This window comes from Arthrobotrys flagrans (genome assembly GCF_004000055.1).
Source record: "Arthrobotrys flagrans strain CBS H-5679 chromosome Unknown unitig_1, whole genome shotgun sequence".
Classification (NCBI taxonomy): domain Eukaryota; kingdom Fungi; phylum Ascomycota; class Orbiliomycetes; order Orbiliales; family Orbiliaceae; genus Arthrobotrys; species Arthrobotrys flagrans.
Genome location: NW_027137556.1, coordinates 4,932,495 through 4,957,611, shown reverse-complemented (window position 1 = coordinate 4,957,611; position 25,117 = coordinate 4,932,495). Strand labels below are relative to the sequence as shown.

General features: G+C 46.2%; 8 protein-coding genes across 8 annotated transcripts; 5 read left to right on the top strand and 3 right to left on the bottom strand.

The window, feature by feature from the left end:
* Window positions 1-723: 723 nt before the first annotated feature.
* Window positions 724-2,329, bottom strand: DFL_009462 (uncharacterized protein; the record flags this gene model as incomplete). Its single annotated transcript, XM_067639351.1, has 2 exons — window positions 724-1,053; window positions 1,106-2,329. The coding sequence occupies 2 exons, from the start codon at window positions 2,327-2,329 to the stop codon at window positions 724-726; spliced, it is 1,554 nt and encodes a 517-aa protein (XP_067487149.1).
* Window positions 2,330-2,591: 262 nt separating this feature from the next.
* DFL_009461 (uncharacterized protein) lies at window positions 2,592-6,350 on the bottom strand (the record flags this gene model as incomplete). The annotated part of the gene is made up of 11 exons (XM_067639350.1): window positions 2,592-2,677; window positions 2,738-2,810; window positions 2,861-3,632; window positions 3,686-4,556; window positions 4,625-4,643; window positions 4,711-4,741; window positions 4,816-5,153; window positions 5,447-5,711; window positions 5,779-6,033; window positions 6,098-6,162; window positions 6,231-6,350. 11 exons carry the CDS (start codon window positions 6,348-6,350, stop codon window positions 2,592-2,594), a joined length of 2,895 nt encoding a protein of 964 aa, XP_067487148.1.
* Window positions 6,351-7,005: 655 nt separating this feature from the next.
* DFL_009460 (uncharacterized protein) lies at window positions 7,006-8,855 on the bottom strand (the record flags this gene model as incomplete). Its single annotated transcript, XM_067639349.1, has 2 exons — window positions 7,006-8,539; window positions 8,608-8,855. 2 exons carry the CDS (start codon window positions 8,853-8,855, stop codon window positions 7,006-7,008), a joined length of 1,782 nt encoding a protein of 593 aa, XP_067487147.1.
* Window positions 8,856-8,987: 132 nt separating this feature from the next.
* Window positions 8,988-9,645, top strand: DFL_009459 (uncharacterized protein; the record flags this gene model as incomplete). Its single annotated transcript, XM_067639347.1, has 4 exons — window positions 8,988-9,020; window positions 9,104-9,188; window positions 9,335-9,445; window positions 9,626-9,645. 4 exons carry the CDS (start codon window positions 8,988-8,990, stop codon window positions 9,643-9,645), a joined length of 249 nt encoding a protein of 82 aa, XP_067487146.1.
* An 893-nt stretch (window positions 9,646-10,538) lies between these two features.
* DFL_009458 (uncharacterized protein) lies at window positions 10,539-11,783 on the top strand (the record flags this gene model as incomplete). The annotated part of the gene is made up of 1 exon (XM_067639346.1): window positions 10,539-11,783. The coding sequence occupies one exon, from the start codon at window positions 10,539-10,541 to the stop codon at window positions 11,781-11,783; it is 1,245 nt and encodes a 414-aa protein (XP_067487145.1).
* A 2,283-nt stretch (window positions 11,784-14,066) lies between these two features.
* DFL_009457 (uncharacterized protein) lies at window positions 14,067-17,954 on the top strand (the record flags this gene model as incomplete). The annotated part of the gene is made up of 2 exons (XM_067639345.1): window positions 14,067-14,597; window positions 14,706-17,954. The coding sequence occupies 2 exons, from the start codon at window positions 14,067-14,069 to the stop codon at window positions 17,952-17,954; spliced, it is 3,780 nt and encodes a 1,259-aa protein (XP_067487144.1).
* A 1,435-nt stretch (window positions 17,955-19,389) lies between these two features.
* DFL_009456 (uncharacterized protein) lies at window positions 19,390-21,319 on the top strand (the record flags this gene model as incomplete). Its single annotated transcript, XM_067639344.1, has 2 exons — window positions 19,390-20,742; window positions 20,804-21,319. The coding sequence occupies 2 exons, from the start codon at window positions 19,390-19,392 to the stop codon at window positions 21,317-21,319; spliced, it is 1,869 nt and encodes a 622-aa protein (XP_067487143.1).
* Window positions 21,320-22,792: 1,473 nt separating this feature from the next.
* DFL_009455 (uncharacterized protein) lies at window positions 22,793-25,102 on the top strand (the record flags this gene model as incomplete). Its single annotated transcript, XM_067639343.1, has 1 exon — window positions 22,793-25,102. One exon carries the CDS (start codon window positions 22,793-22,795, stop codon window positions 25,100-25,102), a length of 2,310 nt encoding a protein of 769 aa, XP_067487142.1.
* Window positions 25,103-25,117: the final 15 nt, after the last annotated feature.

Sequence of the window (25,117 nt, the reverse complement as noted above, 5' to 3'; positions counted from 1 at the left end):
AAGTAGATGGATAGCGGTGATGCTGGAAAGGTTGGGGATTGTTGGTGATATTAAAAAAGAGGTGATGAATAAGATAATTATCTGTGCGGGCTAGGGGACTGCTTTCTGTGGCAGGGACTACGTCGTAGACTACGTCCTCTCCTATTGGGGACTGTGCAGTACGTATACGACTATACGTGCAGCAATTTTGGGTCTTGAGGGCACCATTGAACTTTGAAATTATATCGAACATGACAAGATCATGTCCATTATATCTCGTCTACAGATCTAGCCTCGAGGCCTACGAATATACCTAATTCCTTTGGTAGATACTGGCTGCAGGGAAGCTGGAGGCTTTCTGAGACGGAAAGGCCACCCTAAGATAGCCTTTGAATCGATTGAGCCGCCTTGAACACTGTACAAAGCGTATTATAATCCAGAACGACCCTCAAAGCTCTCCGAAACCCCGTACGGTAGCTATTGCTGACTATACCTACGATATATTTAGTTTGGAATCTGTGGTATACCATCTCGATGTATACATTACAGTACTCTAGATCTATAGAATACACATCCCAGGAACCTCCATCATAGCGCCAAATATCTAATATACAAGAAAGGAAGAAGAAAAGTTTACTATCCGTCCGGAAAACTTTTAGTAAGGAAATATGTTGGGAAAAAAAGATACCAGAAGACGCCTGCTAAATGCAACCCCTAACAAACCCACAATGGCAGCTCTATCAATCATTCGGATCCAGCAAGTAGCAAGCTAAGCATCCCATGGACTTCAGTAGCGCTCTTGCTCTTCCGAATCTCCTCGTTGACGCGATCGTGCAGCTTTATGACTAAATTATCAATCTGCTTCGATTGACCGAACGAGCTAGCATAGATGTCTAGCAGAAGCATAGTGACATCGGCAAGGAAATTGAAAAATCGGGGGTCTTGGAGGTACTTTGCTAGATACTTCATGATAGGCTGCAGGGTTTCCTCATTCCTACCCTGGAGGGCGGCACGGAGGGCTGACTGGTGCTTAAGGGCTGTTAGAGCTGTATATGGTACTGTGGGGTCCTTAAACTATCCTGACATTAGCGTTAATTCCGTGTAACCATGTGGGATGAGTGCTTACCATCAAAACTTCGTCTAAAGCCTGTGCGTAATTCGCACTCCTAAATGAACGCTCCCACTTCTGTAGCTTCTTCTTGGTATCCTTATCCATCACGGCGATATCCTCCGCTCCACCCCTGTAGTCCATACCCCTAATCCTCCTCTGGTAGTTCTTAGACCTCTCTTTCTTCTCCCGCTTGATAACTTCCTCAATACCCAAATCCGCCAACTGTCCAATTTGGGACAGTACATCCAGCTTCTGTGCTCCAGAAGCCCGTGTCTTAATACTCAGCAATCCATTCGACATACCAACAACCAAATGCTTATCATCTGGTGAAACGCCCAAGCACAGCACAGGTTCCGGATATTTGAACCCATGCACGACCTTCCACTCCCTCGTCTCATAAACCTTAACGTGTCCGTCCAACCCACCGGACAGCACCCTATTCCCACTAGCCGTCGCCACAGCCGTCACAGTCTTCTGATGGTTTCCAAGCTGCTTCAACGCCTTTGCTGCAACAATATCCAATACATTAACCGTATTCCCTGCAGAACTCAATATAGTCGTTCCACCGATCATTGGCACCACACTTTCAACAGCATGTGCATGCGTGAAAGTCATGACACAACCACCCGAAGCACTGCTGGTCGATATCCTTGGATCCCAAAGCTTCACCGTCCCATCGTATGATCCCGAGATAACCGTTCCAGAAGAACCGGGTAAGAATGCACCGGATCTGACGTAGTCCGTATGTCCCATGAACACATGCGTCGGTTCCTGCGATGGAATATCCCATAGTCTGACCGTAGTATCATCGCTGGTAGACATCAAAGTCGTCATAGTCGTCGGCGAAAACTTGGTAGTCTGCACCGGTTGCTTATGTTGCTCGAACGAACGTAGGATGGCGCGCGAACCGACGTCAAAGATCTGGATGAGACCCGTGGCATCTCCTGCAACCAAGATTTTTCCATCATGACGAATGTTGGCGGAGTAGACAGTATCCTTGAAACGAGCGATGGTTTTGGTAACGGCACGGGTTTTGGAGGAGAATATTTGGACGCGGGTGGCTGAAGAGGTTATGATATCGTGGGGGGAGATCGGGGAGAAGTTGATGTGATTGATCGCAGAGTATGAGTTTATGAGCAGTGGGGACTTGTAAGTGCGCCAGTAGCGATTGTCGGGGGTTAAAGCTGCTGGCAGAGCAGCCAGCTTGACGGGCTGGATGTGCTCCACTGGCGCCGCCATTATAATGGTTGTGGAGTTGACGGTAGTGACTGGCGCAAAAAATTCTTGAGTCGTGGGATCAATGTTCGAAGCTTTCCAAAAAAAAATTTGGGTGCAAGAAAAAGAAGATCACTAAAAAATGCAACAGCCGACAACGCGGATCTAGCCTCGAATCCACCACGTTACGATAGCCGGAATGTACATTCTTATTCTATAGGTGCTCAAATATATACAAGAACTCATCGGTGGCTAGTATCATACAGCCTTACACTGTTGGTACAATTTATTTCTTTTTTGGCTTCGATTCTCCGCTATCCTTCGAGAGGAAACCTTGGAATGCCTTTTGGTCGATAATGACATTACCAATTGCTACAGCAGACAGACTTGTTAGCACCAGGAGTTAATTGATAAGGGAGGATATCGACTAACCTCGAAGCTTCTTCTTTCCAGCCTTTTGCTTTTCTAGTAACTTCTTCCTTCTCGTATGATCACCACCGTATAACTAGTTTAAATCAGCATATCGTATCACGAATAGAATCTTCTAGTACTAACCTTGGCAGTAACATCCTTCCTAAACGCCTGAACTGTCTCTCTAGCGAGAACCCGTTTTCCAATGGCCGCTTGAACCACAATTTCAAACAACTGTCTATCCACGAAGCTCTTGAACCTCTGAACCCACATACGCCCCAGCCTCTCTGCCGAACTCCGATGACACAGCTGTGCAATCGCATCCACCGGTTCTTTATTAACCAGTAATTCAAGTTTGACGATATCTGATTTCATATACCCTGCGTCCTCGTAATCCAACGTAGCGTAACCTTTCGTGATCCCCTTCAGCTTGCCGAAGAAATTGTCGACTAGCTGAAGCAACGGTAGTTTATATTTTAAAATAACCTGCGTCGAGAACCATGTCAACTCGACCTGCGTCCCCCGATTTTCCTGGCATAGCTCAATAACATGACCGAGAAACTCGGCGGGCTCGGCAGGGACGGTGATAGTCGCTAGGACGAACGGTTCTTGGATTTCCTCAACCTTGGTTCTTACGACGTCTTCTTCGGGGTAGAGTGCCGGGTTTGTGATGATTGTTTCTTTGGGACCGTCTTCACCCGCCTTGTTTTTGCCGATATCTCGCCAGACAATTTTGAAGGGTACGGTTGGGGCGGTAATGAGAAGCTCCGAGCCGCCGAATTCCTGCCGTAATCTATCTTCGAAGACGGAGCAGTGGAGTGTCCCCAGGAAGCCCAATCTCCACCCAAGCCCAAGTGCATGGGAAGACTCCTTCGCTATCGTAATACTTCGGTCGTTAAGCGTCAATTGATTTATACTATACCGAAAGTTAACTTCCTAATCCCTCTTTCAAGACTTTAGATAACCAACCTATCCTCCAACTTCTGAAACTCATCTTGATTTGTCGGGAAAGCACCCACGAACACCATAGGTTGTGGTTCTTCAAACCCTCTAAAAGGCTCCACCTCCTTCCCAACATGACAAAACGTATCTCCCAACTTTGCATCTGAAATATTTTTCATCCCCGGGTTGAAATACATATACCCAACCTGCCCGGCCCTCAACGAGGCTGTCGCAACTTCGGTAGGATACTGTATTCCCAACTCTCCGACGAAATACTTAAGTTTCGACGAAACTGACATGATCTGATCGCCCTGCTTCACTACACCGTCGAAAATTCTTACCAGAAGCACAACTCCCTTATACGTCGAATACCACGAATCAATCAACAACATCCTCAGTGGCTTATCCACACTCCCCTCCGGAGGCGGCACCCGTTCAATAACCGCCGGTAAAATCCCACCGACGTTAAGCCCCGTCTTCGCAGACACCAACACCGGATCTTCCAATTCAAAAGTACTTTTCAACTGCTCTACAGCCCTTTGCGGCTCCGCATGCTGTAAATCCACCTTATTAATAACGGGAATCATGCTCAACCCCTGCGCGAACGCCAAATAAAAGTTTGCAACGGTCTGAGCTTGCACACCCTGTGATGCATCCACCACCAACAGCGCTCCATTACAACTTGCATATGATCGCGCGACTTCGGCGCGGAAGTCAACGTGACCTGGGGTATCGACCAAGTGGAGGAGGTAATCTTCTCTCTTGTGGTTATAAAGCATAGTACACGTTTGCGCTTTAACGGTAATACCGCGCTCACGTTCGACATCGAGTTTGTCCAGGACTTGGGCGCTACCGCCGGGTTTTATGGTACCGGTGAGTTCCAAGAGGCGGTCGCTGACTAGGCATTTCAGAGGATCCTTAGTATCGTTCGTTGCGAGGGTAGTATAGGGTGGTGGCTTGTCATACGTGTGCTTTTCCCGTGATCCTACATATGTAATCTATCAGAATGCAAGTTGTATATTATATATATGAGGTTTCCGGAGGTATCATACGATATGGGCGATAACGCAGAAATTACGCATTCTGAAGTTTTTCGAGTCGCGCGATATTAGTCTTATGCTACCCATTGGACCGGTTCCACGAATAGGTAGAAGTACCTCTCAATCGGAACAGCAGCAACCCGCGCCTCAAGCTCCGGATTCGCTCGAACGTTTGAAGCATATCGTCTCTGCCATCTTTGCGACGACAACAACGATGGTATTATTCGCGGCCGAGTTTTAGGGGAGCACCACCCCGCGGCCCTGACGAGCCTTGGGAGCAGAAAGTCCGGGAGTATCGCGGTGCTTGCCCGGAACGATGCGGCCATTGGCATCACAGTAATGAGTGTAGTCTTAGCGAGGGTTATGATATCAGCATGGCAGTCTTTTGGAATTGTTCGAATTTCGGTTCGAGGTTGTGTTTTTTGAAGGTTGGAAATTTTATACTCAAAGCTTCGCTACAACAACACTTTGATTAGGTTATGAGAGATTGATTTATATTGATATCCGCCGGCCCCTGACAAAGAAAAAACGCCGATATCCCAAGCTCCAATGAATGCAAAGAAAGAAAGAAAGAAAAGTAAAGGCATACAATAACATGATCGTGAACTTCATGTCGAGAAAAAAAAAAAAGGCGATACCATGACCACAAAATATATCCTGATATCAGGCCTACGTACGCCGCCAACTCTCTTCTAGAGCGCTTCACGAAATGGCACCAGGACAATTAATCCGTAATCCGATAGCTGACCATTGTCTCTACTCGATGACTGCTGCTCGACCATGATCTTAGCTGTACTTGCTCAGCATCTTGAATACCTTCATCCTCGCCGTCTCCCCATTCCATCGGGACCTCTGCATCGCCGTCTGCGTAAACCAGGACGTTGAACGTGCAGTTGTAGTTCCCATCGAGCATGGGCAGGAATGTAACCGACGCCGTAATTTGTCTAAATATCGATTGAATCTCCTCTTGAATCTCTTTGTCCGTCTTATCCGCCGCTGGTTCGGAGCTTGCACTATACACCGTCACTAATTAGCGTACTAAAAAAACTATTCGTGCAGTGTATCGTAGGGAGTGCATACCCTGCCGCATTCTCTTTATCCCCCATCTCAACATCAGCGCCTTTGGCGGTCTTCTTCTTCCCCTTTCCTAAGATATGGACATCGAACTGCCACCTCTCCAGTTTATTCCCAGTATCTTTATCCGAAATGACGAGAATAAACTTCGAGATCTTCCCGTGAAGCATCCACTTGCTTAATTGTGACATGATCTTTTTGATGTACGCTTGTACTTGGTCGTCGGTGTTCATCAACATGTTCAGGCCGTATTTTTTTACCCTATAGTTAATCATCTTATTAGCAACAATCGGTCGCCTTGGGGAGGTAGTGGGTGGTGACATACGGCGAGAAGTCGTCGGCGGGGTATACACCGCGCTGGAATAAGATCGAGTGGATCGAGTATTCAAACTGTATTCCATAGTATTAGCATTTAGATTCCTTCTAATACCAAGTTCCAGGGGTAGATGTGTACGTACAAACTCGGACACCATCTTCGCGCTGCCTTTCAGTGTGAGTTTGTGGACTTTATCCCCTTTCTCATCACCGGCTTTGGCAGCGACCTTCTTTGTCTTCTTTACGGGCTTTTCGGTAGGCATGGTTGTAGATTGATATTATCGGTATCTGGTATTTGATCGAGTGCAAGAGAGCTTCAGTTTAGTCTGAAGCTTTGGAAGCAGGTTGCCGGTGGATCTTGGAAAGATGGGTAGATTGGTTGAAGATGGAAGTCGGAGAAGGTATGGATCCAGCATTTGTCCCTTGCAGCTGGAGCTTTAGCTTGTTTGGACACGAGATGTGTTGCCACAGGAACCTCAGAGTTGCTTTATACGGAATAGTTAGTCTAATATGAAAATCTCCTTATACGGAAATACCACATATAAAATGCAAGCTCGACTGTTCAAATTCAAAAGGATGGGTTGCGGAAAACTAATATACGAACACCGTTGCCTGTCATATTCTACAGAAATATACAGAGCCAAGTACTACACGGAACTCCTAAGAAATGCAAGCCCGTCAAAAAAAAGAGAAAAAAGGAAAGCGAAAGCGAAAAACACCAATGGAGCCTAGGAAATGAAAACCAGTACGGAATCAAAAACTATCCAACAAAGTGCGGAATGAAGTAGCGAAGAAACAAGATCCAGACTCCATACTTTGGTCCAAATCATAGCTCCGATGCGTCAAAAGAATTAGGTGAAATACAAAAGAAACGAATTAGAAAAATGATAAGCGTACTAGAGTGTACATATATACTCCTCAAACCTGATCCTCTGGCCTCGGGCTTCTCGAGCGCCCTCGGCTTCTCGGCCTCCTCAAAATCCCGGTCGCACTCGAGGATCCGACAGGACTCTGAATGGGCGTCGCATCAGCCGAAGGTCTGGGACTCAAACTTCGTCGTGGACTCCAAGACCGGCGCGGACTAGGCGATCTTCTCGGGCTCAGAGATCTTGGAGGAGGACTAGGTGACCTCTTCGGGGTCGAAGGAACTGAAATTCTGGGACTTCGTGACCTTCTCGGGCTCAAACTTCTCGCAATAGCTCTGGGACTGAACGATCTTCTTTCCCGTAAAAGAGGTGTGCGGGAGGACTCTCGGCTTCGAACTGGCGGGCTGGTAACCACTGGCACTGGTTGCTTCTTCTTGATCCCGAATACATGTCTAAATAGCCATGCAGTCGCTTTCTTCCATGCCGAGAATACCAATCGTGTAAAACTTGTATCCTCCAGTGCTTCTTGAAGTATATAGCCTAAATAGCACACCGTCCCAGCAAGTAATCCAACCGCATCGTTTCTTGCGGCAATAACCCCACCGGCTGTCACAAGCATGATAACGAACCGCTCCTTCTTCTCTCGGTCCGTAATATCCACACGAACCAATCTCTCGCGGTGTAATCTCAGCCCCAAAGTCGGATGAATGATTGCCCTATTCTCAACCTGAATTTCCCATAAATCCCTCGCTGTCGAATTCAAGTCCTCCCCAACCTTTGCAAGTTCGATACCAGCGGCGAAAACAAGGACAACCAAAAAGGACTTTGGAAAGTTGACGAGTAAAGTGCTGACCGATGAACCGAAGAATAAACCCACGAGTACCTTTACGATACCCAACATTGCTGGTGCTGCACCGGACCTTGCGCCGAATCTATATTGTCCAGAAAGCCCACCGCTCCCATGACATACAGGCATAGCTCCGAACCAGCAACCGATCAAATTCATCACAGCAACACTGGTACCCAGAGCTTCAATGGATGGCGAAGGTCGTTCAGGAAGTAAATCGGCAGAAAGATACGGGACCGCCACCACAGAATTAAGAATCGTTAAAGGCAGCTGTCCTAACCCCGCAAACCAAAATCCGTTCGTAATATCCGCCCACGCTGGCGGTGTCCACTCTGGTAGATTCCATCCAGGCTTCGGCACCTCCACTCCAGTACTCAATACCAAAAACATCCCTAGCCCAAAAATAAGCAGCGCATATGGAAATTGTTGATGCCTTGAAGTAAAACAGAGTAAAATCCAAGCTAATATAACAACGACGTAATTATCCGCGGAGTGAGCCGACCATGAGAGTTTCACGAGTGTAGCACCAGCGTTAAGAACGAGCGAGAGACCTGCTCCCATTTGTATGCCTTTGATGAGGGGTATAGGAATTCGTTCGCCGAACTCTGCGAGAAAGCCGGTGAACGCGAGGATGTAGACGACGACGGCGACGGAGATACCCGCACCCATTGTTTCGTGGAGGGTCATGGGGCGGGCGATAGAGATACTAGCGACAGCTTTCATGGGTTGGACAACTATTCTGTTTTTTTGTCAATCATTATACCTTAGAAGTGAATTTATATTGGAAGCAATATTTAGGATACATACGGAATCCCGAACAGACTACCCGACATTATATTCCAAATGCCAGAGAAGATAAACGTCGCTGTCGGATCGATAGTGCCAGCCGCCGCCATAGCTGTCAGCAAAGGTAGAAGTGTTCCCAAGTCGCCCAAAGACCCAGCGACTTCACCTAGGGGGTTGTCGAAGACCATTTTCCAGTTATACCACGTCGACCGCCAGAACGACGGCCAGCCGCGCGATAGCGGCTGCGGCGGTTTCTGCGCCGCCGGCATCTTTCATATGAAAGAATATCTATGAAAAATATATAGGTAGGAGTCGGAGGCAACTAGCTAGGTCGCCAAAAAAAGAGAAATAATGATATCGAGGACCGGTCAAGTTTCTCTTATCTGCGAGTTTCGGGGGGCATGGAGGGAGAGATAAGACTCGAGCCTGGAAACGTGAGTTTTTATTGTCACACAAATATAAAAAAAGAATTTAAAACTGCGGTAACGACCGTATATCTAATACAAAGGAAATGCAGATATTCTACAGAAAGTCTACCGATGAGATGAGGAGAAATGTGGTGAAAAACGAAGGATTTTTTTTGGATCAGAAGGCGGGCTCATGTGAGGTTGCCCTTGTGGGCATGACATGACTTTTCTGGTAGCAGAAACATCCTCCTTGGGCAAACAGCGATAGGCAGGTCCGCGGAACAAAGCACAAACCCCACGTGCGGCGCGAACGGGAAGGTATTTGTAATGGGGTTTTAAAGGTGATGGTTATCTATCTAAGACCAGGAAGAGGAGGAGTTCCTGGGACCAACGCAATGAGGTGGACACGAGGCTGGAATTGAAGATTCAGAGACATTTGCGGATGCGTGCAGGTACGCCGCGCCCTGGATGGTATCGCAGCCAAGGCTTCACAACAGCTACAGCTGCGCGACTACCCTGCCCATGATCATACCGTTATAGTATTCATTCTTTTTATCTTGAAAATTTAATAGTACTCTGATCCACCTACAGACTATCTCTCATTACTAAGCTTCTCCGCGGATCCGTCTTAGCGTTCCTAACACAAAGATAATCTTGCATAGAACCTTTGAACCAGTCTATCCTCATCGATCCTATCTATGTTTGGCAAACCATCCGATCAAACATAATCGACTCCACGTGGCAAATGGAAAACGTTTCAAATCCAACGTTCGCAACAATTCTAGCATGCGCGTGGCATTCGACTTTACAGTCATGTGGGATGATTTTCGACAAGATGGGTTGGATTTGCAAGGCCCTGTTATAATTCACTAGAACGGTTGATAAAGCCCCCTGAGCTCAAAGAATTTGAAGAAACCGAACACTACCAAGATTCGGGAGGAATTGATTCTTAAATCCGGGAAAATGGCAATACAATGAAAATTTGAACTATGAATTCACAAAAGTATCAGTAACGTTATGAAGACCCACTACATCTGAGAAAAAACATCCCCGCCAGCATCCTTCAGCCATGATTTCCTATCCAAAATTCTTCTTGGGAAAAGAACGATCGACAGCATGCAGTTTTATTAGCCTCAAATATTAGTTCTTCGGTGACGCTTAACTGCCATTGGCTGCCGGGTGACCTGCCGAAATGCATGCAACCCCATAATTAACGCCATGGCATGCCAAGTCGGCGCCGGCTTGTCGACCTTCGCGACAGGAAAGAACTTTGACAGCAAGGAGGCTAAACTTGTCGCTCCTAGCTTCCAGCAAATTGTTATGTAATAAACGTGGTGCTGCAGATCCTAGTCATAAGATTCGATTCCCTTTTTAGGTTTTCGCTATCACCTCATTATAGGTGCCATGATGCCCCTGTGGTTAACGGAACCTGAATTTTAATTATTTAAAGGTGGGCCCTCCCCAGGTCCGCACCGTTACACCAGGTTTCGGTTTCCAACATCAAAGAATAGAGCGTCCCAACTTCGGATGCAACCGATTTCCACCATGAACGGCTTCTCTCGTTTAAATATATTGGTGCTTGCCTTGATCACACTCGCTTCCTTTTGCACGGCCCGCACCATCATTACTATTGACGGAAAATGCACCACTCGTTATTGCGGCCGTCCCGTCCCCAAGATATACAAGACCACTAAAACCATTCACACGACCGGGCGGTATACAGTAACGCGCTGGAAAACGGTCACGAAACCAAAAGTTACCAAAACAATTACACGAACGAAAAAAGTTATTTCGACAGTAACGAAAACTATTTCTACTGTTACCAGCGTGACCACGAAATTGGAGACTGTGAATAGTTATTATACATCCACAATTACCATTCCATCGTCCACTAGGACTCTTTCAATTACCACCAAGACTCTCCAATCTACAATTACCATCCCAGCCCCTTCGGGATTCGTCGGTGTAAATGACGACCCCGGTAACAAACTGGCACAAGAAGGAGTCAGACGCCGTGATGCGGAACCTGAACCCGAGCCCGCTGCTAAACAAAAATATATAACTGCAATAACATGCACAAAGACACTTCTTACAAAGACCGGGACAAGCGATCTTTGGAAGACGACGACGAAGAAAGCGGGTACTACCACTGAGACAGTCTGGACGACCCGAACGGTTTGGTCAAATCAGACCGTTACCAAAGAGAACCCGGTTACAGTAACCTTAACGGTTACTGAATACACAACTGTATCCACATTTATCACGGTAACAACTACTGCAGTAACTACAACGTACTTATCAACGATCACTACATCCCTTCCTCAAACCACTTTCCACGAGGCATGTGGACCAAGAAATCAAGGCCCACCACCTGAAGAAGATAGATACTACGCCGCCGATGCAAGCCCCGATGTAGGTGAAATACTAGAGATAGTTTGGAGCAACGGATCCATCTATGATTGTTGCGTCGCCTGTCAAACATATCCAGGTCCAGGAACATGCATGGGTAGCGTATATAACTACCAAGGCGCTTGGGGACCACCGGATTGCCCTGGGACCGATTGGGAAGAATGCCCACCCCACGAACCAAAGTGGTATAGCAAATGCGAACTGGCTATTTCTGGTGGTATTGCGGGTACTTGTCGCCAACACAGGTATGAGTATCAGTGGTACTTCAACCAGCCTCCGACCGTTGTTAGCAATGGACCTGGTTGTAAGAGGTTTAAGTATAGGAGGGTGGGGCAGCCGCTTAAGAGAGGGTTACCCGGGTTAGATATGTGGGGATTTTAGTTGAAAGCGCTCAGAAGAAGGTGTTTCGAAACTTCGAAAGGGTATCGATCCCAATTAATTAATCGAATGTTTAATAACTTGATTCGCCAAGATCATGTAGTAATGCTTCGATGTATTTTGGGGTATTTTAAATATTTGGAGGAATGAATATTGTTCTACGACGGTATTTCATAACAAACTCAGCCTACATCGACCTCAAGTTATCCATGGATTTAATGTGACTGATGTTGATTCTCGGGTGCTTTTTATATCGACCGTTTTACGGTGAAAAATCCAACAGTGTCAGTATGTGTTGTCGCATCTGCATAGAGCATCATTTCCAAGAGACTGTACTTGTTTTCGCGTGAGGCCAGTTGGCAGTTTTATCATTATTATGAATGGTAGTTGTAACACCATGTTACCTAAATGGCGAATGAGTGCTTTGGCTAATGCGGGATACGTTTGATACTGTTCTGAGTTGTTCATTCGTGAATCGAGGACCGACGGTCGTTTGATATTCACGGAATCGAAACCATGGTACATGGTACCAGTACTGGCCAGTCCATCCATGAATCCAATTCATGATCAAGACGCCACGCACAAACAATGCTGCATAGCTAGCTTGTTTGGGAAGTGATAATGATCCTTTACTCTATCACATTTGCATTTACATTGACATGGTGTGATTGTCTTACCACCCCTGGGAATTACCCTATTGCGTGAACTATACAACATAACATTTTGACCCGGCTGTGGATCAGCTATATATGTCTGGACTGATAGACTACTAGCCTACCGAGCCAGGCCTGTGTTCGTCGCTAAATGATTTACAAAACCAAAAACCCCTCCATGGACCCCTTTGTATGCATGCCCAAGGACTCGAGTCCACTGTGCTATCGAGACTCATATAGGAACTCATCCTAAAATTGAACCAGCCAGAATTAGTTAGTCTCTCCTCTTGTTCACAGAATTAAGAAAGATCTACCTTGAAATCCAACGCAGTTGAAGCCCGCACAACACCAAACCAATCTTCTAATTGCAGTTCCTCGAAAGAAATCTTAGACGTCACCGTCCCAAGATTATTATTCGGTTTGAATAGTACAGGGTCATCTCTCGACCACGGCATAGCCGCTAGCGTTATGTTCATATGTGTCTTAACGGATACTTCGACACTCGCTTGAAAGGGTTGCCCGTCGTATTCTACCAAGATGGCGCAAGTCACCCTGTCGGGAATTCCATTGCCCTCCCTTCGATTCTCTCGGATCGACCATTTAACAGCATTGGTGTTTGTGACCCCAGAGGACGATATAGGCAAGCCCTTAATTTCGGCGCGGTGGGTTTTAGGAAACTTAGTTTCGTATTGCACGGAAGGCTCGAGGCCCGTCTGAACCGGTCCAGCGGACAAAAGTAGCGGGATTGCTAGGCCGAAAGACCACTTCCTGCTTTCTAAAATGGGAACACCATATATATGCCGGGGACAGAAGTTTAGAACTGTCACAGACCCGCGACTCTCGTTATCAGACAACCTTCGACTTTTATCCACAACTACCTTGTCCTCCGTTTTTGTAAACTCAATGATTATATCGGCAGCCTTGAATCTCGGCAGGGAATCTGCGTTAAAGACGAATAGAAAGTCGAAAACGAGAAGACATGATGGCTTTTGGTGGTAGGTACCATATTGAACACCCCTGAGGATTCCTCGAAAGCCTGTGTTGCGGATGAAGGATTGATCCGTGATCAGATTCCGATTTGTCTCACCATCTAAATTTTCCTGGCGCCCTAAAACCCCCGAAGATGGATCTATTATAAAAGGTACGTCTCGTGTGATCGTTTGCTCTGATGTCGACGAATCTAACACCATTTTCTTTGGGATATATAACTTATTGTGCAGCTGTGCAGCAATGGGGACCTTTTCAAAGTACGGCTCTCGAAAATCAAATGGATGACAATATGATTTCGGGTGGATTGCTGGAGAATTGTTTGAATATCGGTAATATCCGTTTCCTGAATGTTAAGAGCTCTCTCTGCAGGTCTGGTGGCGTGAGCTCGAGTCTATGCGTATGCATATATTCCGGAAAACATTGCAACCAAACAAAAATCATCAGCCTCATACACCCCACATCACGACATTGCAGCGCAAAAAAATGGACAACGGCTGAGTCAAACACAGAATATACATATAATTGGCCACACCAAACACATGAATCGAAGTTCGTATGATCGTACTGGATTCGACGTCAATGTTTCGAGTTTGATAATCGATAAGGCGGAATATAATACGGAGCTGACATCAAATAGAACAAAATGCCAGACGACTCTAGCGAAGACAAAGCTAACCAGGAAATCAACGAAATAATTTCGGATGTTTCATTCGGTAGATATAAAAAGGCGAGGATGGCTTGTAGTCGGCTGACTCTAGAACTTCTTCAAAGAAAAGCCCCCAAGGCATGGGCAAAGGTCATTATCGAAGTCGTTAGACTGTTTATTATTATTGGTAACTACAGGGCCGCGCTTCAGACAATTCATGATGTCGAAAGTTTGAAGGAAATTCCAAGTGATACACCAGCACAATCTGGAACGCCGACGCTGGGTGATGGCAAGGTTGAGAGTATTGATGATGAGGTGGAATTGACTATTCCAATCCAAGGTAGCCCGAATATCAAAAACGATCTGGATAGAGAAACGCAAGAACTCGACTTGGTGTTTGAACTACAAACCGCATTTTGTAAAGCTATACGAGACGGCAAATTCAAGAATTTAGAAAAGCCCTTTGAAAAGGGGTTAAAGTGGATATCGCAAGGTGAAATTGATTCCAAAGATATCACTAGATACACTGTAAGATGACTATTCAAAAACTCGCACACCTTCAAAGCTTAACTTTACTTTCATTTTCTTGCTTCGGTACCTGTTGATGACTAACATAATCATCCATTTTCTTTACAGGTACTTGTCATATCATACATAACGAAACTAGTTACAATCACAAAAACCTTAAAGTATCCCGAGAGTCTTCTCAAGAAGGGCACAATCAGAGCGGACTTGACAAAAACCATAGAACTCCTTGTCAATAAACTTCAACAATCGAACCGAGTAAACGAGGCACACATTCTCATTCAGAGCCTGAACACACTGGCCATGAATCCAAAGGAGAAAATAAACAATTTACTGCAACTATTGGAGCACTGGGGAAACCATGACTCGCCCGCTCTACTTGCTGACATATATCTCGATATCGTGGAAGTTGCCCTAGAATTGCGACAGAAGCACTTAGCAAAAAGCTATGTAGTACTTGCACTTATAGCATACAATTCCGTCCAGCACATCTTGGGTATCAAAAAAACCCTCTACTTGCAAATCAAACTCACAGACGACTATGACGACGGCGTTATAGTCAACTCCAGCCGGATAAATTTCTATGCAATCAAAGAACTTTGTAATGTTCACGAGAAAATAGAAGACGGTGCTGGAATCTTAAGTCTATATATGGACTGGATGGAAATGGCGAGGGTTCGTGCTGACTTCGACGGCTACCTTATTCTAAGCGACGATCTATATCAGATGGCAAAGCAGATGGGGTTAAATGTGCCATGTATGCACACCAGGGCCATGCAGATCGCGTTTTTCCTCAGTCGCACCGCGAATACTGCGAAAACCCTAGAATGCATCGATGCGGTCCTGGAGGATGCTGTGAGTCTGGAACTTCCCTATATTCACGGTCTCCTAGCTTACTTGGCATCACGTGCTTATGGAGCGATGGATCGTCAAGAAGCTGCTTTGAAGTTCGCAGAGATTGCTTTAGAGAAACTTCGTCCTTGTGGTCCGGAATCCGAAAGTATGGCTCGATTCCAAATCATTCAATGCCAAAAAGACATCATAGATAAAAGTAGCAAACAGTCTGGGGGGAGGTTTCAGCGTGGCCGGCTCACATCAATTGCCCAAGCCACTGAGGAGCTAATAGATATGGACATCAAGGGTGGAATGTACTCTGAGGCGGCAGAAAAGCTTCTATACCTCGCTAGCATCCGCTTCGAGGAATTCGACAAGCCAGGACATACTCGTTCCGAGTTAGCGACTGCCGCTCTCGATCGCGCTATAAATTATTCCTCACGACTAGGACGCAGAGGCTCGAAGCAGGTGCTAGCGTCTGCCCTACAACTTCGAGCGACTCAAATTTTGATGGGTCCTGGTATCCCAACCCCAGAGCGGAGACAAAAGTCTCTCAGGGATTTACAGAGAGCGCTTGAATACTTTCAACAGCTAAAAATGTGGTATCAGACCGCGGCTGTCAAGCAGGCTATGGGATTGATTTGCCAAAACCAGAATCTACTTGAGTCGTTGAATCATTTTGAAGCAGCATACTCAATTTACGAAAAGATGGGCCAGACCATCGAGTGCATTGGTGCTAGCTCTTTGGCGCTGAGAACGTGTTATTCTATCTGGAAATTAACAGGCTTTTCGAAGGACGTCTCCCCCAGTCTTCTTGAGGCACTCGAAAGGACATCAAAATGGCTAGATTACCGTCGTTCAGAACTATCATCCTTAGGAGGGCTTCAGGCAATTATCGAAAAACAATCTCTTGCTCGAGACTACAGGTTTCAAAACTTGGGCGAAATCGCAGTTCACTACTGCGTTGAATCATGGAGTGCTGAACAAGCTTGGTATTGGGTTCAAAAACAGAAGGCTCGAAGTGTTTCTGATCTCATGGGCCTTGGATACTCTTCAGATCAATATTCAACCAGAATAAATGCGGAGTCAGAACAGGTAGCAAGTCTCTTAGAGGAGCATACGCGCCTGTTATCGAAAATCCGAGATGCGTCGCCTGGGAATAGGCTATTTTTACGAGCTACTCATGCTAGACTGCTCGAGCGGATGACTCGACATGCGGAGTTGAAAGAACTTCTTCACCTTCAACTTGGGCAACCGATTGAATTCGATGAGCTTGAAAGCATATTTCTTCAAGATACTGGTTTCCGAAGTAACGAAATAGTTTTGGTAGACTGGTTCTCAACAGAGACAGATATTTACATGATTTCAAGCCGACGCGGAGAACCTCCAAGGATATCGAAGCTTGATAAATCCGTAGAATATGTCACGCAATGGATTGCAGATAACTTTACAAACCCCGACGACAGAGAAAATACTCTCGACTATGATCCAGACGACCCTGATGCTCCGTTCCGAGACTTGGACTTCCTTATATCAAATTTGGCGGATCTTAGTCGGCCTGGGGATCTTTTAGTTCTGGCACCTTCTAAACCTATTCATCCAATTCCCCTACACGCCCTGGTTCTTACAGCTGGCAACCAGTCCAGCATATTGATAAAAAGAAACCCGGTATTATATACACCAAGTTTAACAATCCTCAAGCATTGCATCAGTCGTGCCGAAAAGCCAAGAGCATTCAAGCTAGAAGGTATTAGGTGTGCTGCTGTCTACGAATACCCGCCCACACAATCTTTTAGAGCAGCAGAACAGGATATGATCAAAAGTAACATAGAAGATCTTGGAAAACTATTACATACGAGGCCATTGTGGGGCGAAGATTGCACCAAAGAATCTCTCCGCTCTCATTTCAACGGGGCATCGCTCCTGCACTTCCACGGTCACTGTTATTACGATCCTACAAATATTTTAAACCATGCTCTTGTAGCATCTGGTGTCTATAACAACCTGGCACAGAGAAACCAAACCCACATTTCCACCAAAGTTGTGCAAGAGGATATGAATACGCTCTCTCATCGGATTTTATTTCTCAGTCAGGAACTTGAAATACCAGAATATGGATCTACAATACAATCACAAGACACCGGACTTTCTATATCCGAAATATTCGAAGTCGAACTCAATGACCCTGTCGTTACAATAATCGCCTGCGAATCAGCATCACAACAAATTGGACCTGGGGATGAGCCACTAGGCCTTGCTACAGCCTTCCTATCTGCTGGTGCTTCTTCCTATGTAGGGACTATATGGGAAATGCCTTGCAAAGAAGCTAGAGTTTTCTCAACCGCATTCTACGAGAATATTTTGGGCCAGAAGGGGGCTCGGATTGTGAACTTAGCTCTAGCTCTGCAATCAGCAATAGTGCGAGTGATGAGTATTCCGCAGAGTCGGAATTATATGTACTGGGCACCACTAGTTCTTCATGGATCGTGGTTCTGTCAGCCGGATATTTTTTGGAGGAATGAGTAGTATTTGCGGGGAATGTGTGTGCTGGTACTTTAGAATCGAATCGTCGGTTGTCGTTAATGAAGCTAGACTCTTATAATTATTTTCAATGAAAATTCCATGTTATCACCTAATTCATAAGAGGGACTAGTGGATAGGATTTTTATCTTGAAGTTTAACTAGCTATAAGGGACAACTTAAAATGTTTATTGTAACTATCGACTGATATCATCTCAATGGTCCCGAAAAGGGGGTAAGTATAGCTAAATCTCGATAAATCTGGTTATCTCAAGATATCAATGTATGTCAAGCATTCTCATACCGAATATAATTGCTTAGGTGGTTGATATATTTCATCAATTTTAACATTAGAAGCGTAGTTTAATATTTAATCGCGCGATATATACCTATTATATCGAGACTCGGAGACAATATACCGAGTTTGAGTAATTTGGAGGGCCCCGGGAACCAAAAAAATTAATATTAATATCCAAGGGCAGACTTCGAGGGCTTGAATACGGAGTAGTTCGTTACGTTTAGCACCATAGCATCAACTCCATTGCAACGCAATCCACAGCTGCACCGCACTGGAAATTTCCATTTAAATTTATCACCGTCAATTAATTGCGATCAGTCGCGCCTATAGATCCTTGCATATCGCCCATACGTCGTCTATATATACGTATATCTCCAACAACTCCCAAGCCCAAGCCGTGAGCCAAGGCTGTGCACAAGCCTTTTTTCGAGGCTAATTAGTCCATAAAGTATATAACTTTTGATCGAAGTAGTATACGCGGGCGTTGGCCACATGGGTACTTCGAACAGATGCATTGTATCCTGCGATATATTCCTGCAGGTTTTATGTACTTTAAATAATACGTGACTCTCCTAAGGTATATTAATAGAAGGAATGCTACTAAATATTCAGGTTCGTCGATTACTAAGTATAAAATCGCACAGCGGCCATCACCCTGCATCTTCGCGAGCCCGGATCTTCGTTTTTGACGTCGGTTCGAGCGACCCCAGCTAATTCGAGATCAAGAATGTCCGCATTCACATGGGTGCTGCCGGGCTTTGATTGGCTTTCAGCCGGATCTGGGCTCTTGGTCTTGCCCTGTTCGACAAAGTGCAGCGTCGTCATTTGCCATTCCACCCGCATTTTCTCTGCCCATAAACAAATTACATCCATGCCATCGTAATAACTATATCATTATCGTGTTTGTACTCCTTCTACGAAAAACGTGGCTGCTTGATGCCTGTTTTTTTCTTTTCTTTTCTATATCTTCAATTATGTAATTTCTCTTGTTCTTAATTTCCATCTCGTCAAATCTGCTGGCGGCTTCTGGCGATCCCACCATCCCTTTTAAACCGTTAAATTCGAGTCTAGGTTGTTATCAACCTCGCCCCGAAGGCTGAAAGCCTTTCTTCTCTTCCCCAAACAAATAATATATCCTCCGAGATGTCGGTCCGCGGCTTCACCCTACACTCCCAACGGACACATGAATCGGACACCCACGATCACTTCATCACCCTCAAGGACAACACCCTTCCGAATGGAAACGGGAATGGCAACGGCAACGGCAACGGCACAACCCCCCCTGCACCAAACCTCTCCCGTGCAACCACAAACTTCAGCGAAAACAACAGTCCCGTCGCTTCAACTACCGTCTCACGGGTACAATCGCTCGCTTCGTTAAACGATAGAATCGGAACGTTTAATACCACCGCCGGTACCTTTACTTCTGCCGGTAGTGGGAATAGTGCAACTTCTTCGACTCCTGCGTACGCACCTGGTCATAAACGGAAGGAGTCTTTAAGGAAACATCTGGCAGAGAGGAAGTACCATAGAGAATGGAAGCAAGATCATAATAATACTATTGGCGAGACATCTGGGAAGTCGTCTTCGAATGGCTCTGATACCAGTTCATCGGACGAAGAATTTGATCGGGCACAACGATCGAATGGCAAGGACAAGGATTTGAAGAAAGTAAAAAGGATAGATTCGCGTAGATACAAGGAGGAAATCGACAAAGTAAAGGGACTCCCGACTGCGGTATTGACAAAAAAGGATGAGATTCAATCAAAGGGTACGAGAGCGTTCAGAAAGGCAAAAAAAGTGGGAAGAAAATTACGGAAGGAGGAATTGGTCGACGATGCCGGTGAATTGGATATCCTCTATGAAAACCAGAGAGGAACATTTTTCTGCGGAATTCCAATGTTCTCTGCGAAATCCTTACTACCCGTCGACTCTGCACCATGGACAACTCGTCAGCACGCCCCGAGCGCCGTCAACATCTTCACAGCACAAGTTCCAGACCCTTCCTGGGTATGGGCGTGGAAGTCGTTCGCGGTGGACATGACCGGTGACGTCGACGAGGAAGGCTGGCAGTACTCCTTCGCTTTCCGAGGTACTAAATGGCATGGTAACGCTGTATGGTGGCATGGCTTTGTCCGTAGACGCCGATGGATCCGTAAGCGTGTACAAAGGAGACTACCGGCGGATCTGGACGACGCCCATCATCTTACACCGGAGTACTTCACGATACATTCTCGTCATGCGAGTCAGGCAGAGCGACGGCGGTCAGGATATTATTCAAGTTCCATCCGTAGTACAGAAAGGAACAGTAAATTGGAGGGATACCCGACTGCGACACAAGAGTCTGACGACAGCGAGTTCGAGGAGTACGAGTTGCAGGATATCCCGACGCTCATGAAAGCCTTTAAGATGGCGAGGTTAGACCGGGAGAAAGTTGAGGCATTGGCGAACTTTTTGCAGCATGGCGGGTCTGAGGTTATTTATCTTGCTGAGAATGTGAGTATATCGTGGAATGTATGTGATTTGGGGGATTTATTCGCTAATCGAGTTGACATAGATACCCAAAATCATGAGGAGTGTGATATTTCAGCAGTCTCGCCGGCAGATATTACAACTTCTTCTCGACAACCTGAACAAATCCAACGACAAGCGACGGTCACGGAATCTAGGGAATGGATTTCCTAGAGAAGAACCCGAAGGCTACGACGATGACGAAGAGAAGCGATTCATCGATGGCCTGGGAAGGGCAGTGGACGCAGGAGAAGAGGAAGTGCGGAAACTAGAGTTCTGGAGCGACATTAAGAAAGCACAGCACCAAGGATATGAAGGGGTGGAGAACAGCCATCATCACCACAAAGGGCAAGCTAGCCCGGACGACTCAGATTATGAGTACGCGAACATCTGGAAGGCCAGAAGCAAGTTCATCAACAAGAGGAAAGAGCAGCTCGCGGGCAAAGCGCGAGGGGACTTTGCGGAGCGGGATGAGAGCGATAGGAATACGCTCGAGAGTCGGGGAACGGATGATGGGTCCATCACGGCACGAGAGAAGGGCAAAGGAAAAGCAACAGATTGAACAAACTGCAAGCGTGAAGGAGATTATCATTTCTTTCTTTAAATACTATTATTTCGGGGTTTGACGGCGTTTTTGGTTTCTGGTTGATTCGTGCGAAAGCATCGGAGCTTTTGGGAAAAGTTGAAGGTTGGGTCTTGCAGCGTTACTATTGGCATACATTTTCCCTTTCCTGCTGCCGCTACTAATTTTGTAATATTTACTGTTCTTTTTTGGGGTGCTCCTTTGATAGAGCTCTCGCCTTTTCATCTGGCTGTTAAATGTCACGATCCTGCTTTTTCCCCCTTTGCGTTTCGTCTTTTACGGTCTTTTACCAAAGCCCATTGCATTGAGGTCGGATTATACCATTATCCGGCTTAAGTTGTTTCATGCTTTTTTTCGATGCACACAAGCAGCAGCAGCATATCATTTTACCCACCTTATCTCCGATCACAGAGCTCGAGGAAGCAAGAAAGAATCGAATAACATGATTAATATACCGAACTAATTTTTTTGGTCAGGTTTTCAATCTGTCCTAATCTGAATCGAATAAGCATGGCCGCAAGACCCATTCTTCCCATATCTGTACCACATCCTCGGTTGAATTGTGGAGAAACTATGGCCGAGAAGAGTTCCGAGCGAATGCAGACTATCACTTACAAACCGTTCGCTTCGGTTGGTATTTCGCCGAAGAGCATAAGGAGCACAGAAAGTATGTACACTAAACCTGTAGCGGCAGTCACCCACCGTGACACCAAGGGTAATCTCATGATCGAATGATACCCTTTTAGCCTCGACGACGGTTTCGTTTCGGCTTGTAGCCTTGTTGCATGCGGTAGACGCCTGCATGAAGTAGATGTCCATACCCTTGCCGGCCCCGTTATGCCTAGTAAACCTCGTTCGAAGCTATAAGCTAGGCTGCCCCACCATGACCATCCATACTGGATCCCACCCCGCGAAAAGACATCAAAGCTTCCCCAGTGGCACCAAAGACACTGCATTGCATCGTAATGATCAGAGACATCCCCACCGCGGTACCAGCCCGCTAACATTCCTGATGTCAAAAATAAGCCCCCCGCGGGATGAACCCTTTTTGCCTAAATTCGATAGCGAAGAGCCTTAATTAACCGAATGGCTTTTACATTGGTGACTAGTTGGCTGTGGGGTCTTTTGAAGCTATTATTCCAGGGTCCCGCCGTCGTTGGATCCATAGTTCGTGGTTATGCTCACCCATGGTAATTATTTTCGGGACGAGTTCTGCCGATATGCAACTTATGTGCACCTTACCTATGCGCCCTGTTCCTAGACGTACATGGTCTCTGGCGTATATATATAACTCTTCCATGGCTCAATTGTATTCCCCTTGATGGTAGCTTCCCCCTCATTCAGACCCTCGCTTCTTCTTCTTATAAAAACTTCAAAAGTAAAACGTTGAACGTTATACATATCCAATTCATAACTATCGATCGAACTGCTATCGCTATCCAATATCACAAAATGAAGTTCACCGAAGGAATGTGGAAAATCCGCGGCGGCATCCAGCCAAACTGGATGTCCCACGTCGAACGAGTAATCTCCACAGACGAAACTTCAGCTTCCCTCCTCCTCGCGAAGCTCACCAGACACCGCGGCGATACCCTCAATGCTGGTACTTTAAACGCAAAGATCACATCTCCACTCGAAGGTATCACTTCGGTAAAATTCTCACACTGGCACGGAGAAGAAGAGTTGGGACCGGATTTCCAGTTGAATGTTTCACAGCCCAAAGTTACGATTCAGAATGAGCCGGGGAAAAATTTGAAGTACATCAATGGGGGTTTGACGCTTGATGTTAATACTTCGACGAATAATCTGGCGTTTGATTATACTGACGCGAAGGGGAAACGGTTGACGGGTCATTCCTTCCGGTCGATTGCGTTTGTGAATGATATTACAACCGAGAAGACGAAATGGGCGGATAGCATCTATGCGCAGAAGGATACTTATATTCTTCTTGAGCTAGATGTGTCTGTCAATGAGAAGATTTATGGATTGGGAGAGAGGTTTGGACCGTTCGTGAAGAATGGACAGACGGTGGAGGTTTGGAATGAGGATGGCGGTACTTCCTCTGAGCTTGCGTATAAGAATATTCCATTCTATATCTCCAGCAGGGGGTATGGTGTCTTCATCAACAATCCCGGAAAAGTCATGCTCGAGATCCAATCCGAAAGAACCACAAGAGTCAACATTGTCGTCAAAGGTGAAAGCCTCGAATACATGATCATTGCCGGCCCAACCCCCAAGGACATCTTAAACAGATACACCGCCCTGACCGGTCGTCCATCCCTCCCACCGGCATGGAGTTACGGTCTCTGGCTCACCACATCCTTCACAACCTCCTACTCCGAAGAAACCGTCACCGGTTTCCTCGACGGGTTCAAAGAACGTAACATCCCCCTCGCTGTCTTCCACTTCGACTGCTTCTGGATGAAATCCTATCAATGGTGCGACTTCGAATTCGACGAAGAAAACTTCCCGGATCCGAAAGCGTATATCGATCGTCTTAAGGCCAAAGGTTTTAAGACTTGCGTCTGGATTAATCCTTACATCGGTCAAGCATCGCCTCTTTTCGCTGAGGGTAAGAAGAACGGATATTTCGTCATGAGGGCTGATACCCCACGTCCCACAGTCTGGCAATGGGATGAATGGCAAGCCGGTATGGCGCTTGTCGATTTCACCAACCCCGCGGCATGTGAATGGTACTCCTCCCATCTCAAGAGATTAATGGACATGGGAATCGACTCCTTCAAAACCGACTTTGGCGAAAGAATCCCCTTCGACCCACGTATCGTAAAATACTTTGACAACAGCGATACGGAAAAAATGCACAACTACTACACCTTCATCTATAACAAAGTAGTCTTCGAAACTATGCAAAACCATGGAAAACCAGGTTGTCTATTCGCTCGTTCCGCTACTACCGGTGGTCAACAATTTCCAGTCCATTGGGGTGGTGATTGTGAAAGTACCTTTGAAGCTATGGCTGAAACTCTTAGAGGAGGGCTATCGCTTACTCTTAGTGGGTTTGCGTTTTGGGCTCACGATATCGGTGGGTTTGAAGGGTTGCCAGAGCCGGCGTTGTATAAACGATGGGTACAGTTTGGAAGTTTGGGAAGTCATACAAGGTTACATGGATCTTCTTCGTACCGTGTTCCATGGATTTATGATGAAAAGAATTATCCCGGCGAAGCTGAGGAGTGCTCGAAGGTTCTTCGCGAGAGTGTTAACAGGAAATTGGAGTTGATGCCGTACCTCCTACGAACGGCTTTGGAAGCAAAGCAAACTGGTGCGCCAGTCATGAGAGCCATGTTGTTGGAGTTCGGTGAGACGGACCCGAACGTCTGGCAGCTGGATACTCAGTATATGCTCGGCAGTGAACTTTTAGTCGCACCGGTGTTCAGCCGCGACGGAGAAGTTAGCTTTTACGTTCCCAAGACTGGCAACAAGTCTGGTGCGAAATGGAGGAGCTGGTTTGGTCACAATAAGACGTACGAGGAAGGGAATTGGTATACCGAGACGCATGGATTTGATACTCTACCGATTTTGGTCAGGCCTGGTGCTGTGGTGGCGTGTACTCCGGGATTGAGTACGCCGGATGGGGATGTACTTAAGGGATTTCAAGTGCTTGTTAATGGACCTTTGGAAGGGGAGAAGAAAGTGGAGATTGTGGAGGCGGGGGATGTGGAGAAAGTTAGCAAGACGGTTACTATCGGGGTTGATTTGAAGGCGAGAGGGGCGGATGTTGAGGTCGTTGATTTGACAAAGTAGTTCCTTTTGTTCTTT